At 43.5% G+C, this 15,648-nt stretch overlaps 1 protein-coding gene across 2 annotated transcripts in view; it reads right to left on the bottom strand.

Moving 5' to 3' along the window:
* Positions 1-15,648, bottom strand: part of BICC1 (BicC family RNA binding protein 1) — a 284,322-nt gene that overhangs the window by 14,131 nt on the left and 254,543 nt on the right. For both annotated transcript variants that reach the window (XM_020998232.2, XM_020998233.2), the window contains exons 18-19: positions 12,094-12,250; positions 3,883-4,043 (exon numbers count right to left, since the gene is read on the bottom strand). In XM_020998232.2, the coding sequence (XP_020853891.1) occupies positions 3,883-4,043; positions 12,094-12,250 (318 nt within the window). The remainder of the gene's footprint in view (positions 1-3,882; positions 4,044-12,093; positions 12,251-15,648) is intronic.

Genomic DNA, 15,648 nt, shown 5'->3' with positions numbered 1-15,648 from the left:
TTCTGGGGACTGTCAATAGTCAATTGTCATGGCTGGAGAGAGACTGTGAGAGACAGAAGGGAAAGGACATGATTTTCTTCCTGAGAGACTGAATAACTTATGTGTCAAGGAGAAGATGTTTCTGAGAAAGTTTAATTCAGGATATTTTGTGCAGAAGATACAATGTAGAGAAGATTTCCTAAAGAAAATTACTGAGAGACATTGGCTACCATCCTGAGAGAACTGAATTGTTGGATTGAGGTATCAGCAGATGCAGTCATGGTTAGAGGAGACTCTAGATGGTATCTTTCTTCCAGCTGATACACTGTTGACGTATTTAACTATGCCTGTGTCTTGTTACATATTAATAAATTGTACAACCGGTTACATTGATGCTGCTAAAGCCAATGGGATGAAAGAGAGAGGAGTATTTTGCAAATTGGTTGGGGGCTCAGATCTAATTGATTAATGAGAAAGATTGTCCATTTCTATTATTTTATTAGGAAATATTAGGATACATACTTTGACTGACTTAGAACCTAGAATAAGAAACAAAAAATTAAATAACTGCTGTTAAAGAAAGATGAGCTGAGATTACAAAAAAAAATTATTGAAGTAAAATCTTTATGAGAATGGTTTATATATACTTTAAGGGTATCCTTGATGAAAACCTGAGAAGGAACTAGGAGGGCTTCTACAGTTTTCTGTAGCAAACGGTCTATATCTCTATGGTCACACAACTGACTGATTATGATCTATGTCAGCTGTTTATTTTTTTAAATTAACTGAGTAGGAAAAAAATTTAGCATCAAAAGCTTTCCTCAAACAAGCTATCAATATATGGATCTATGACAAATGTGACCATGCAAATAATTTGGTTCAACACTTGGCCAAATGCTGACAGTTTGAAAGTGGGAAATGTATTTTCACGTAAGGTGTGTGACAGTACCATGGAAAATATCCTGTGCAGAATCCCTACAAAAGAAGCAATCCCCACATGTTGATGGAAAGGTTTCACAACTGCTCCTTTTCATAGATAACATTGTATAGAACCCCAGAACACTTGCAAAGCTTCCCCAATAAAATTCATGGCACTGTAAAAGAGATAGGGCTAACCATCCACACTGGAAAAACAAAATAGAAATACATAAATATGTATATACATACACACACACACACACACACACACACACACATATACTGCATCATGCAACTAAATAAGTAGGCTGTCGAGTTGGTCCACCAAGACTCAAACTTCAGACAGACAACAGACGATGTGCTGGGCCCAGTACTGAGTAGAAGTTCAGGTTGGACTATATTTGGAAAAATTCCAGCTCCCCAGAAACATGAATTATTATTACCATAATGAACTGAAGCTTATTACTGCTCCAAAGCCTATCTCTTTGATGCCAACACTGACATCATCTCCTAATGATGCTATGTGAATATGAAGCTTAGAATGAGACAATATTAGAAGAATCCAAAGGACAATGGATGGGTGAATGATGGGCACATGCAAATGGAAATATACTACTAACAATGACTCCCCTGTGAGAAAGGGCATAAAGATACATCAGTGTGGATATACGTGATCAGTGGGTCATGTAGAGCAGAGGCATTAAGCACATGGTCCACATTGCTCCTAAGTGAAGCCTAAACAAGACTAAAATGGAGTTCTTACCTGATTTTATTTGTTGATGTATTAATTAAAAAAAGAACACATCAACATATTTGGTTTTCTAGGTCAATCTGCAGGCCACAAGGACCTTTAGACGTGGCTTGGTTGGTGGTCCCCGTTTCTATCTAAATCCAATACCACTGCCCTAGAATGTCTTCAGGTCATCAGTGATCGTTGCCCTGGAGGTGTGCAGGTCACAGAGCTGCCTTAATTGATCAAATGATGGAAAAATCACTTGTTCTGGGTTGTTGGACACTCCACCACCTCCAGAGTCGACAAGTACCTCTTGCCTAAGCACGGTCTACATGAAAGCTTTTTTCTGCTCTTCCCCAGACAGGGAATAAAGCTCAAGGGAAAAAAGAAAAAAAGCCAAAAGGATCACTCTGTACCATTTAAACTCTGACTCTGGCACCACAAGGGTCTTTATACATCATCATGGTTTCTTCACCTGAATTTCCTCTAAGAGAAATCCCTGCCTACTCAGCCTAAGGATTTCAGAATCCTAGAAGGACAGAACTGAATTTTACATCTAGAAGGAATCTCAGAAACCATCTATAAGGGCCAGTTTTACAGGGTGTTAATGAAAACATTGTCCATTTTTGAAAATCTTTGGTGAGCTGAACTCAAACAAAGATCTCCTGGGTGGGGGAATACACCAACGCCCCGAAATGTAACCTGTTCTCCATAAAACTTCCTTTCTCCAACATGAGAAGGAAAAAGCCTGAGAAATTAAATTCAATAATTTATTGAACTATGTAAACATGAGCTGAATTTGTGGCACAAAGCTGGGATATAAAAATCAAGGCTTTGTTATGGAGAAGTGCACAGCTGGGAATTGCTGACTCAGTCAGCTGTTCTCTTAGAAGCAAAATGACAAAATCAGGCATGTCCAAACTAAACTTTGACCCCATTGTTGAGCACAGAAGAGCAGAGGTCCCACAAACGTTCTGCCCACACCCTTCACTTGAATGGTTCTACCAGGGTCTGCTTCTACCCCTCAGCCTCTTCTGATGACCTCACCATAAAATGTCCATGGTCCATGAGGCTGATGGAATATGGAAGTCAGAATGAATCCAGTACCATTTGGTCCCAGAGGTTATAGAAACTACTTTAGACAGAGGAGCAAAGACATTGTTCCTATTGCAAGCACTTCAGGGGAATCCCTATTGCCTCTATGGTAAAATACAAACGGGGCCTCTGTAAAGGCCTTCAGAATTGACTCCAGACTACTTTTCCTGGCTTTTACACACACACACACACACACACACACACACACACACACACACACACACACACACACACATATGTATATATCATTAATCATTCCCCTTCATTCACTCTGTGTCTCAGCCAAACCATACTACGTGAGGTTCCCTATACATGACAATCAATCTCCTCCTGTTCCTGGACTCTCTTCCTCATCACCTCTGGAAGGGGCCTTCTTGTGTCTCCCAGGTATTCATACTCATCACCTGTTCTCTCCCAAGTTACTTTGAATGTATTTCATATGTATTTTGCAGTCCTTGATCTTTGTATGTGTTATTCCTCCCTAGCAGGATGTAAGCTCCATGAGGGCAGGACTGGTTTCCATTTGTATTTATGGTTGTTCTGAAGGTACTTTGTCCCACTAGGAAGGAAGCCAGTGGAGCAAAGGAAATGGTAGGAAGGATTTTAATGGAACTCTCCTGCCAGACATCTTTTATAATGTACTTGTAGTTGGGGTCTGGCCTACTGAGTAGAACGTCTATTAAAAAAAAAAAAGGAAACAGCGCAGGCATCAGCCAGGAAAGGTGATGGATCTGGGACTTCACCTTATCCCTCTAGATCAGAGGTTCTTAACCTGGGGTCCATGGACTTGGATGGGGAAAAAATTACATCTTTATTTTCCTTAACTTTTGTTTTTCTTCATAAGTCTATGTATTTTATGCAACTTAAACCATCCTGAGAAGGGGTCCACAGGAGTCACCAGTCTGACAAAGGGCTTCCACGGCACAAAAAAAGATCAAGAACCCCTGACTTAAGGGCTAATTTGAGAGCATCACTCAAGAGTCATTGATTAAATCTCTCCTATGTGGACCAGGTGCTGGGGGTGTACAAACAAAATTGAACTGCCCCTGTCCTCAAGGATCTTATACTCTATAGGAGGCGATGATACGTATTAAAATAAGCATAGACAAAATATTGTGATGTTTTACAGACACATGTATGAGCAAAAAAAGACTGACCTCCTGCTGCTGGAACACGTCGGTGTATTTACCCAGTCCAAGCTTGCTGAAGAGCTCAGGGAGGTCAGACCCCTTGAGGGAGCTGTTCAAGCTACAGCCATTGCTTCCAGTCAGCGAGGAAATACAGTCCATGTAATTGCTGCTGCTGAGATAGTGTTCGGCTAAGAGGCCAAAGAGAGACAGAGACAGACACACAGAAATACTTGAGATTAAATACCTGGACATTTAAAACATGCTTTAATTAAAAGTTTTAATCATCCCCATATTTCTGATCCCCATTGTTGGTCTGACAAGAGCATCAGACTGCAGGAATATAGAAAGCTGTGACCCCGGTGGGCTGGCTTTTCATTAGTGGCATGTGGATTATTGCTCTCAGAAAGCTCTTGCCATTTAAAAGTTTACACTTGGGAGCCAGTAATCCAGCCACAAAACATCTGCAGTTATAGCAATTAATCATATTCTCACCAGGCATTCAGAAACATTAATTCTTTAATTTAATTTTAATTTAAAGATGGGCTTGGGGGAAAAAAGTCTGAACTAAATTAAGTGAGGAGGTTGGGGCAGCCCTAGAGACACAAATTCCAGGTTCCTTTTGAGGGACAGAATGGCCCCCCCAATAACCCAACCTACCTTTCCCTGTGGTCTAGGAAATCTTACAGTATCAGAAGCTACTACTCTGGTCACAACACGCATCTGCATGGACAGACAGTTGCATCCTCCACAAAGATGCCAAAGAGATATTCCTTCAGGTCTAACCATGCCACTCTGTAGTTCAGGAAGCTCCAGGACACCCCCATTACTTTTAGGATAAAATGCAAGCTCCCCTCTTTGACTTCTAAAGACCCTGACAGCCTGGCTCCAGCCACCTTTCCAAGCTGGCTCATTACAGTACATTATTCTCCTTCTCAGACCCTATGTTCTGCTCAATGGGATCTACCCACTCTTCCCTACAACCGAAAGGTCAGTGGTAGGAATAATGGCTTTGGAATCATGGGTCCAAATCCTGCTTTGGATGTTTCATGCAATTATGCCCTTAGATTAGTGACTTACCTCCTCTGAACCTCAGTTTCCTCATCTCTAAAATAAGGAGCTTGGATGATATGACCTCTTGAGGTACTAGCTCTTGTCCTGTGATCCTATGAGCTCCCATCTCCAGGTCTTTGTACAAACGGTCTCTGACACCTGGAATGTACTCACTTCTCCCCTCTACCTCTTAGGATACCTAGCTCCCTTCAAGATCTAGCTCATGCCACTTTTTACTTGATATGCCCACTTTGTGGTCCCACCTCCCACTTGAAATTGTATCCACTTTACATACAGCTTGTGTTGACATATCTTTGAACACATTATTCCTCTGTCAAAGAATAAACTCTCTGAAAGTGATGGGGTGGGGCATAGGGGTAGGAACTGTTTCGTTTTTATGTTGGTATTTTTAATATCTGGCACAGGACCTGACCCATAGTAACTGCTTCTTAAGTCCTCGTTGAAGCAATCAGTACAATTCACCTTGGGCATGCCAGCAGACTCTGGGCCACCCCAGGCCTGAACAAATGCCTGTCTAGGCTCCACCAGGAGGTCTTAAGTGAAGAGGAACCCAGGCCTTCCCAGGGCCCAGGGGTCCACTCTTGGAAAGTCCTGATGTTAGCTACTCTTTCCCTGGCATTGAGCCCAAGTGAGCCTCTCTGAAGCTTCCTCCCATTGTTCCAAACTCTAACCTAAGACTCTGCTGTGCTGTTGTTTTAGAAAAGGCTAAGCAAAGTTAAGTCTAATCCCTCTTCCATCTGAGAAGCCTTTGAATGCTTGAGGAACACCTTCTAGTCTTTGTGAATCAAGCACCTGACCTGCAATAGAGACTGTTCCAGAGCCTTGGAGGGACAAGACACTAAGACAGGTAGGCTGGACTTTGCACCAAGCTCTGCCCTGGATTCTTAGGTACTAATGGGTCAGTCACTTAACTTGTGTCTACACCTTCTACTGAAGTTATCACTCCCACAAAAGATTAAAGCCTGAATGATGGACTAGTGGACTGTTCCAACATATCTAAGACCCCGCCTTGCTATTGTCTTAGGAAAGACAGAAGATCTCAGCCAGGCAATTTCCTCCCTCAGTACTGGCCACTGGCATACAAAATAGAGCCACGTGAAAGTCTATGAGAAGGCTCCTGTTAGTTCTTCTGCCAAGTCTTTGAAAAGTAGGTAGCAAACGAGTCTTAATCCTGCATGTTTATTATTTAATGTGCTCTGTAATTTACCTCCCCACTTAAGTTGTCTCAACTGTTCCTAATTCTGTATGCCTACATCTTGCTACTTACAGTTACCAAAACCGTATGGTACTTCTGAACCTCAAACATGAAAAGTAGAGATCCCCCCATATTCAATGGCATCAGTCATCATCACCATTATTGTTGTTGTTGCTGTTACACCTGGCATTTAGTATTGCTCTAATGTTTACAAAGTCCTTTAACATACGTCTCATCTCACCGAATCTCACAACCATCCTATTCATTTCAAAGAAGACAATATTTGTAAAGTACTTAGTACAGTCTCTGGCACATAGTGGCTGCTTAATAATGTCTAACATAATAATGCCTAATAATTCTTAATAATGTCGAATAATAGTGGCTGTTTAATAAATGCTGGCACCTGCCCCTGTACTAAAGGCATAATTACTGCATTTTAAAGATGAAGAAACTGAGGCTTAGGTGGCTTGCCCTGGTCACATGGCTAGTGTCAGAAGCAGGATTCAAACTGAAGTCTCCAAGGCACATAGGATCAAAGAGGCAAAGCTAGAAGAAAGCTCAGTTAGTCATCTGGTCCAATGCTCTCATTTTATAGCTGAGAAATCAGAGCCTCAGAGAGTCTGGCATCAGAGGGTGGACTTCAAGCCCGAGGCTATCCTGCCTCTGAGTCCAAGACTATTTCCCTCACCTGTTAAGGCAAATAAACGATTGTATTCATTGAATCATCTTCATATATTAAGAATCCTGGGGGCAGCTAGGTGACACAGTGGATAGAGCACCGGCCGTGGAGTCAGGAGGGCCTGAGTTCAAATTCGCCTCAGACACATAACACTCACTAGCTGTGTGACCCTGGGCAAGTCACTTAACCCCAACCGCCTCATAAAAAAAAAATCCTCTCATCCCCTTGAATTTGCATTCAAGTGTTGCTGAGCTTCCCTCAACCAGGCAATTACTAGCATGGTCGTCTTTCCATTTGTATGAGAAGGTCCTGGAGGTTGACTGGACTTCAGGTTCAATTTGAGTTAATGGGATGACAATGATAGCCCCAATAGGCTGCCCCAAGGCACCTAATATCTGCTTGCTGACTGAACAGCTGAACATCCCACCGCACTCTGCCCTGGCCAGGCCCTATCGGAGGACTGTGTTTAGTTCTGGGTTCCCTATTTTAAGAAGGGCTTTCAAAAGTTGGCAAGCACCTGGGTGGGGGTGACCAGGATGGTGAAGGACCTTGATTTAATGCCACTTGGGGAGAAGTGAAAGGAACGGAGAATTTTTAGCCTAGAGAAGGGAAGACATAGAAGGGGCAGGATAGGGGCCTTCAAATATCTGAAAGTCTATCAGCTGAAAGAGCAGTCATGCTCACTTTGTTTCCCCTCAGAACAAGATTAGGAACAATGGACAGAAACTGGATGGAGTGGCAGATTTCTTTTGAGAGCAAGGACAAAAACAATCCACCAAGAGCCAAACACGTGGGAGTGGACTGGGATGGCTCCCTAAGGGTTTCCACCAAAAGCTCAATGGCCTCTTGTTAAAGATAGTGTTGCAAGGACTCCTGTTGAGGCTTGGGCTAGAAGCGATGGCACTGGAAGTCGCTTGTAGCAGTGGGATGATGGGATTCTCAGAGTTGATGCTAACTGTAGGTGGAAGAACCGGAGTGGGCTCAGGAAGACCGAGGGTCAGGTCTTTGAATACTGTCAGAGCCCCATCCTCAGACACACAAACACTTGTCAGTCTCAGGCCTGGCACCAAACCTCTCCCAACTCTCTCCAACCGCTAAGGTCCCAAGGGTCAGGGGAGGGAGCTGACAAGAGCAAGAAGAGAATCAGAAGGCAAGAACTGGAAGGGTGAACCATTTCCCCCTCTGGGCCTCTCTTCCCGCATCTGTAAAAAGAGTGGGTTAGAGGAGATGCTCTGCATCCTGTCCTACATTGCTACCAATAATGTGCTTGGAAAGAGGAGAACAATCCTGGATCTTCTGGTACTTTTTCAAACAGGAAGAGTTAGCAGTGTCAAATTCATACAAAATACCCTGGCTTGTCAAATTCTTGGCTAGCTGGCAAGATGATACATCCTAATCAGTAGCCAGCATGACTTTGCAGGCACCTCACCAGGGGCCTTCCAGGATTCAACAAAGCCAGAGAAGACAGCCGGGCCATCAGCAGCACCTGCATTTCAGAATACTGGAGCCAGGTAGGGGCCACAGACTTTGACAGGGAGGGTTAATGAGGAACAGAGCAGAGAGGGCTCTCTGTTCCCCCCAGACATGGATCGGTTCTTCCCTGTTGAAGCTTAGAGTCCTCACCAGAGATCAGTGCTCCAGAGCTCAGAGCCTACTGTAGCTACCCCTGCATCATCTAATTAGACAGGCATCACTGTCCTGGGAGCTCTCCTAGGACTCTGGAGGAGGCAGCATCTGGCCACTAATTGATTTAATAACAATTCCTATTTCTATGTTACTTTAAGTTTGCCGGGCAGTTCCTCACCATAATCCAACAAGATGTAGGAATCCCAAGTGTCATCATCATCGCCATCTTATTAGTGAGGAAACAAGCCTCACAGAGGCTGCAACTGACCCAAAGTCACCCAAGGAGTGAAGGGTCAGAATGAACACTGGAATCCAGGGCTCAGTTCCAAGGCCAGCACTCTTTCCACTAATCACTGGTCCTTAATGAGAGGTCCAGGGCCCTCCTGAGGGGATTTGGGGTCTGTGGATAGATTTCAGGAAATCTGTGAAGTTGGATGGGGAAGAAAAATCACATTTATATTTTCGGTTGCCTCTAAATAAGCATTTCTTTCGATGATTCTGAGGAAGGGTCCACGGGCTTCAGCAGACTGACTGCCTGCCCAAGGAGGCCACAACGCACAAAAGGTGAAGCACTGCTGGGCTAGATCATGCTCCCTATTATTAATGTTAACAACATACAATCACTTTACAAAGCACGTATGTGTTATCTCATTGTTATGATGACTGCTCGTGGCCTCCATGAGCAGTCCATGTCTAGGTGGGCTAATGGCATTTTAGCTCAATGTTTAATGGTACCACTCAAACTGCATTCTTAGAAGGGATGGGAAGAGGAAGTCATGACTTCTCAAACAGTCAAAATGTTTTCCCACTGGCTAATTTAAATCCCTTTTGCTTTCCCTCTTGTCCAGTCTTTGACAGAAAAAGAGAGACAGAGACAGACAGAGACAGAGACAGAGAGACAGAGACAGAGACAGACAGAGACAGAGACAGAGAGACAGAGACAGAGAGAGACAGAGACAGAGACAGAGACAGAGACAGAGAGAGCCTAAACCAGTCATACAATGCTTTTTCAAGGCTTTGAGATTTGTGTTTTCTTCACAATAAATCTCAGTTTCCACTTACTGGTCTTTGAACGGACCCTAATTTTCAAATTATTTTGTTCATTTTGTTTTAAAAAATCCTAAAACATACAGAAGCCCAATGTCACATTGTTTAGCCTGGACAATGACAGTCACAGAAATGTAATGTGTATCCTTTACTGGAGCGAGATGTCTCAACCTCGCACTCATATCTCTCTACCAACCATCAACCCAGCATCAACCCAACTTTCCCTTGAGAAGCAGTGACAAGTCAAGAGGATTTTTAAAGCCCTTACTATGTGCTAGGCACTCTGCTAAGGGATGGGAATGCAAACAAAAGGAGAAAGAAAGGCAGTCCCCACCCTTTGCATTCCAATGACACAATGGATATAGTGCTGGACCCGGAGTGAGGAAGATCCAAGTTCCAATTCTGCTTCAGACACTTAACTATCTATGTGACTCTGGGCAAGTGACTTTACCACTGTCTGTCTCAGTTTCCTCAAGTATAAAATCCTACCTTGCAGGATTGTTATGAGGATCAAATAGGATAATGTGTAAAGTGTTTTACAAACCCTAAAATGCTATAGAAAAGCTGGTTATTATTATTATTTGCTCAATTTCAGGAGGCAGCCTGGGACAATGCGAAGCATGCTGATTTAGCATCAGAGAAGCCAGGCTTATCCAACTTCTGTTACACCTGTGTGGGAAGGCAGTCACTCTCAGGGTCTGGACGGGCGCAGTTCTGTGGTCCCTGGTACCTCCAGACCTATAATGGGACGCCTGGACAATCCCCCCTCCTCCTGCTGAGCCAGGCTCTGTGCCATCCCGCATGTTCTGAGTTCACCTTTGGCTCTTTGCTTCTTTTCTCCCTGTTCCCTCACAACCACTTCTGTTGATCGATGGCCTACAAGTGCTTTAAGGGCTGGCTACCAGACACATCTCCTCTACACAAAGCCAAAATGACTGACCCTTCCCCAAATGGCCAGTTCTTACTGGCAACATTATGTTCCATTCAACGCCATATCTCATTCAGCTCTTCCCTAATCAATGAATGCCAACTTAGCTTCCAAGTCTCTGCTGTCATGAAGGGCATGACTCTGACTGTTTGGGCAAACTCGCGGCCTTTGTTTGTGTTTGTCTCTTTGCTTGTCCTTTCTCTGGACAGCCCCTTCACTGACACTGGAGAATGCAGGAAGGGCTTGGCAGAGGAAGTGTGAGCCGTAATCATTGGCCAGAAAGCCAGCGTCCCTGGACAGCAGAGGCACTGGAGGGGGGGCAGGTGTAAGAAGACTGGAAAAGAAGGAAGAAGTAAGGCTGCAAAGCACTTCCAAAGCCAAAGAGAGGACGTTACATTTAATCCTGCAGGTGACAGGGCAACACTGGAGCTTTGTGAGTATGGGAGTGAGATGGCCCAACCTGAGCTTTAGCGAAATCATGCTGGCAGCTGAGGCTTGGACTGGAGTGGGGGAAGCCTGCAGGCAGTAAGGCCCACCAGCAGCTCTGTGGTAGTCCGGGCATGAGGGGAGGAGGGCCTGTACAAGAGTCCTCGCTGTGAGAGGGGAGGGCCCCCAGAGGTGAGCAGAAGGATTAAGAAAATCAGCTTCAGAAAGGAGAGAACCCAGAATACTTGGCTTGGTAAAGGTCAAAAAGAGGTCCAAGCAAACAAAGTTTTAGCAGCAGCCTGACTGGTTATCCTCAGTCCTCGAAGGCCAAGACCTTGTTCAGCCCTGGGAGAGTGATGGAAGAAAGAACCAGCAGCAAGAACTGGGGCTCCAAAAAGAAAAGATTTGGTGTAAATGAATGAGTGAAAAATCATTTAACTGTCTACAGTGTGCCAAGAACTGTGCTAAGCACTGAGGAAACAGTTTAAAAACAAATCGACAGTCCCTGTTTTCAAGGAGCTCACACTTTAATTGGGGGAGATGATACATAAAAGAAAATGCAGCCACAAGGCAGAAGCGAAGGCCAGAAGGCCTTAGAAAAGAAGCAAGGAAGTATATTTGGAGCAAGACCCCATAGAAAAATCGACAGTGAATGATACAGAGAGACAGAAGCTGAGAGCAGAGAAGAGATAAGAACTTATTCAAAGGAAAGCATCTCAGAGGAAAGCCAGGTTCTCAGTGGACAAATACTTCACAATAACAGCAACTTAGTTGAACTCTAATGAGGAAAGTGAAGATATTCCAATAATTTCTACAAGGCCCCTCAAACAAGAATGGAGCAACTCCAAGAATGTCCAAATTATTCAGAAAAGCAATCAGAAGTAAAATAAAAATACAAAGTAAATAAAGACAGCGACGAGAGCACTTTGAGGAAGAAAACAACTCTAACAAGCAATGAGGAAATACAGAACAAAAGACAGAGACCCATCATAACAGCAGATTCTCTGAAAACAGAAGCAACAGAATTAGAATGGATGGGTGGGGAGGTAGAAAAACAATTAATAGAACAAGTTTTTCAAGTCTGGAAAAACATGAGAGCTCTGTAAAACTAGAAATACTAAATCTGAAGATGGAAGCAAAGACACAGTCTAAGGATCATAGGTCTTCCAGAAAGACAACCTGAAGAAGACAACCTGAAACGCGAGGAAGTCTCTTCTCCCCAAGCCACAGACTGAAGGTGAAAGCCACAATTAAGCTGAAACTCACTTGATTTGTTTTGCTTGCGTTTCGGGCTCCCCAGAGAAGGCGCAAATTCATTGTGAGCAGTAGGACCAATTCCGTTCCGGTCTCTCCAGTTCTCAGATTCACTTCCACTTCCCAGGTGTTCACGACTGTTAGACCGTGAGAGAGACATTGACGACCCCTGCCATTGAAAGAAGAGTCCAAAGAAAGACAATGATGAGTAACTTAATTTGTGGGTTGGGGGAGAAGTGGGTAGGGAGGAGGAGAATAATTACAGTCTGCAGAAGAGCACTTAATTTAGTTTTATTATGGAATTAACTTTCTGAAAGGGGCCTTGAAAATCTAGTTCTGCACTAATGCATGGATAGTGAGGTTGTGAACTGATCCAACCATTCTAGAGAACGACTGGGAACTATACCCAAAGAGCTAAAAACTGTGCATGCCCTTTGACCCAGCAATACCACTACTAAGTCTATAACCCAAAGAGATCAAAGAAAAAGGAAAAGGAAAGATATGTACAAAAATATTTGTAACAGCTCTTTTGTGGTAGTAAAGAATTGGAAATCGAGAGGATGCCCACCAACTGGGGAATGGCTGAACAAGTTGTGGTATATGAATGAAATGGAGTATTATTGTGCTGTAAGAACTGAGTTACATGAACTGATGCAAAGTGAAGTGAGCAGAACTAGCAGAATATTGTACACAGTCACATCAATACTGTATGACGATCAACTGCGAATGACTTAGCTATTTTCAGCAATACAATGATGATTCCAGAATATTTCTGATGAAAAATGCTTTCTACCTCCATAGAAAGAACTGATGGAGTCTAAATGCAGATCAAAGCATACCTTTTTTTCACTTTCTTTGTTTTTCTTGTTTTGTGGGGATTTTTTTTGGTCTATGCTTTCTTTCACTACATGACTAATATAGAAATATGTTTGACATGACTGTACATGTATAACCTATATCAAACCATTTGCCATCTTCGGGGGCAGGGAAAGGATGGCGGAAGAGAGAGAATTTCGAACTCAAAAAATTTTAAAGCAAATGTTAAAAGTTGATTTTACATGTAATTGAAAAAAAATGTTTAAAAAAGTGCCACCAAAAAAAGTCTAGTCCTACCTCCTTATTTTACAGATGATGAAACTGAGGCTGAGAGGAGAAGTAATTTGCCCAAGGTTACACAGCCAATAAGTGGCAGAGATGGGATTTGAACCCAGGTCTTCAAACTTCAAATCCAATGTTCCTTCACTCTATAGCTTCCCACTTGACTACATTACCTCTGACAATCTCTAGAGACTGGAGCTCTACTCTGGTGTACTGATATCATGGAAGGAGAGTCAGACTTAGATATGTATCACATGAATGACAGTTATTAGCATCGCATGATTTCCCTGGTGCATGGATGTTCCCTCTCCAACCTCAAGGCTCAGAAAGTGGTCTTCCAGAGCACCATGAGGTTCTGCCTTGCTCCTGTCATAGAGCTAGCATGTATCAAAGGAGGGAACTAGGCCCAAGTTTTCCTGGTTTCCAATCTGGTATCTAGTCACTCCACATGGTCTCTCTAAAAACAGAAGAGAGCAATATAATATAGATTTTTTTAAAGGGGTAGAAAAAAGAAACTGAACGCTTTGATAACATCTCATTCAATTGTGGAGGATTCCCACAGCTCCCCACCCCACCCCTCCAAGGAAAAACCAATGAAGACATCCCAGGGGAATGAAATGTGCCATTGTTTCAGGAAAACTAGCTTGGCAACGGCAGGTAAGAGAGACCTAAGAAATGAGTAAATTACAGCAGAAAATTTAGTTTGGAGACTATTTCCATTTAAGGAGGGATTGGAGTATAGCAGAAAAAGCCCAAGATTTGGGATCAGAAGACCTGAGTTCAAATTCCTACTCTGCCAACTTACTACCTAGGTCACCCTGGGAAAATGACATCACCTCTCTGGCCCTCAGTTTCTTCATCTGTAAAATGAAGGGGTTGGGCTGGATAGCACTGAAGGCCCTCCCAACGCTAGTTCTATGATCCTCTGTCCCTAGTCTGCGATAACAAGGGCCTAGACCAGGCGAGACGTCAATGGAAACAAAGGGACTGATACAAGGAAGGGACTGACAGAAGAAGATATTGATAAGACTTGGTGCCTGACTTGTTTTAGCCTAGAAAAAATAATGGAGTCATGGACCCAAATTGGGAAACCCAGAGAGGAAACAAAGAGGAAAAAGAAGATGATGGGCCATACAATGATGTCTAGCAGACCATCAGGTGTTGAACTATCAGAAAAGACATCAGGGTTTCCAATGTAGATTGAAGAGATGTTCACCTAGAGTTGAATGTAAAGCCATAAGGACAAATTAGATTGCCCAGCTGAAGAGCACTAAAGATTGAACCTTGGTGTCCATGACTGGTTAATGTAGAGAGAGCAAAGTATAGTAGATAGAGCACTGGATGTCGTCTCAGAAAGATTTGGGTTCAAATCCTTCCTTGGACACTTCCTGGTGTTGTGATCCTAGACAAGTCATTTAACTTCTCATCTGTAAAATGGGGATAATAATAGCTCCTAGAAGAGTCTTCCTAGGAAGCTATGAAAATTCCAGAGCAGGGAGAGACAGGTCTGGCCCCCTCCCCTGCCACACAGTCTGCATTACCCTCAGCCAAGCTGCCTGGCTTCTCTACCCTGTGCAGGCCATGGCGGCTCTTTGGGCCAAGAGACTCTGGGTCTCTGAGCTTCTCTTTTTCCCCTTCAGTGATCACTGAAAAGCCAGACGTGAGAGGCTGTTTAAAGCTAGCTGTTCCAGGACAGCTGTGGCAGGGTCTGCAGCAAGGAGACTGCCTCCTCCCAAAGGGCTGACATTAGCAATGCTCAGGCTTCCTCCTTTTCATCGTGGCTGTGCTATGAAGCCTGGGGGCTGCTGCACATTGGGCTGAGCGTTTGTGAGCTTGGGGGCTCTTGGGTTTGATGAATTTCTTGCTCTCTGACCACCTATCTCTACAAATTGGAAAGATTGGTCATGCTAACAGTGGAACAAACTAGGGCTGGCGTTATCTTTGATGGTGCTCTATGTGGCATAGAGAGCCAGGGTGGGGTTCGGGGGTTAGATTTTTTTTTCTTTTATAACAAAATTCAACTCCACCACTATGTAATCATGGACAAATCACTTCTCTGGGCCTCAGTTTCTTCATCTGTCAAGACTAGATTTTTAAGGACCCTCCCAAGAAGTTAATAAAACTAATTTAAGTGTTTATTTCAGAGTTACAAAATTTTGAAAGTAACTCAAATTATATTCCTCTAAGTCCCTTGCACCACTGATGTAATGTAACCCTGAGAACAAAATGCACCAGAGCTCTCTTTCCAGGCCCTTACAAATAGCTTCCTTGTCCTTGCACTGGAAGTTTTGAGGATTCAAAAGGAGCACTGAAAAAGAGCATGCTTCCTGGAACTTTACAGGAGCAAACTGGTCCAGTAGAGAGGAAGAGAAGGCCACCTTCGAATCATTACACAACTGTCTTCCAAACAAGGAGTCCAGTAAACATTCCACTTTGACTGATCGCTGATCTTTTTCTCTCTAAAATATG

Source organism: Phascolarctos cinereus, unplaced genomic scaffold, assembly GCF_003287225.1.
Source record: "Phascolarctos cinereus isolate Bilbo 61053 unplaced genomic scaffold, phaCin_HiC Scaffold_3;HRSCAF=262, whole genome shotgun sequence".
In the NCBI taxonomy this organism is placed as follows: Eukaryota; Metazoa; Chordata; class Mammalia; order Diprotodontia; family Phascolarctidae; genus Phascolarctos; species Phascolarctos cinereus.
The sequence above is the reverse complement of the archived record's forward strand: the minus strand, read 5'-3'. Positions and strand labels throughout refer to the sequence as shown.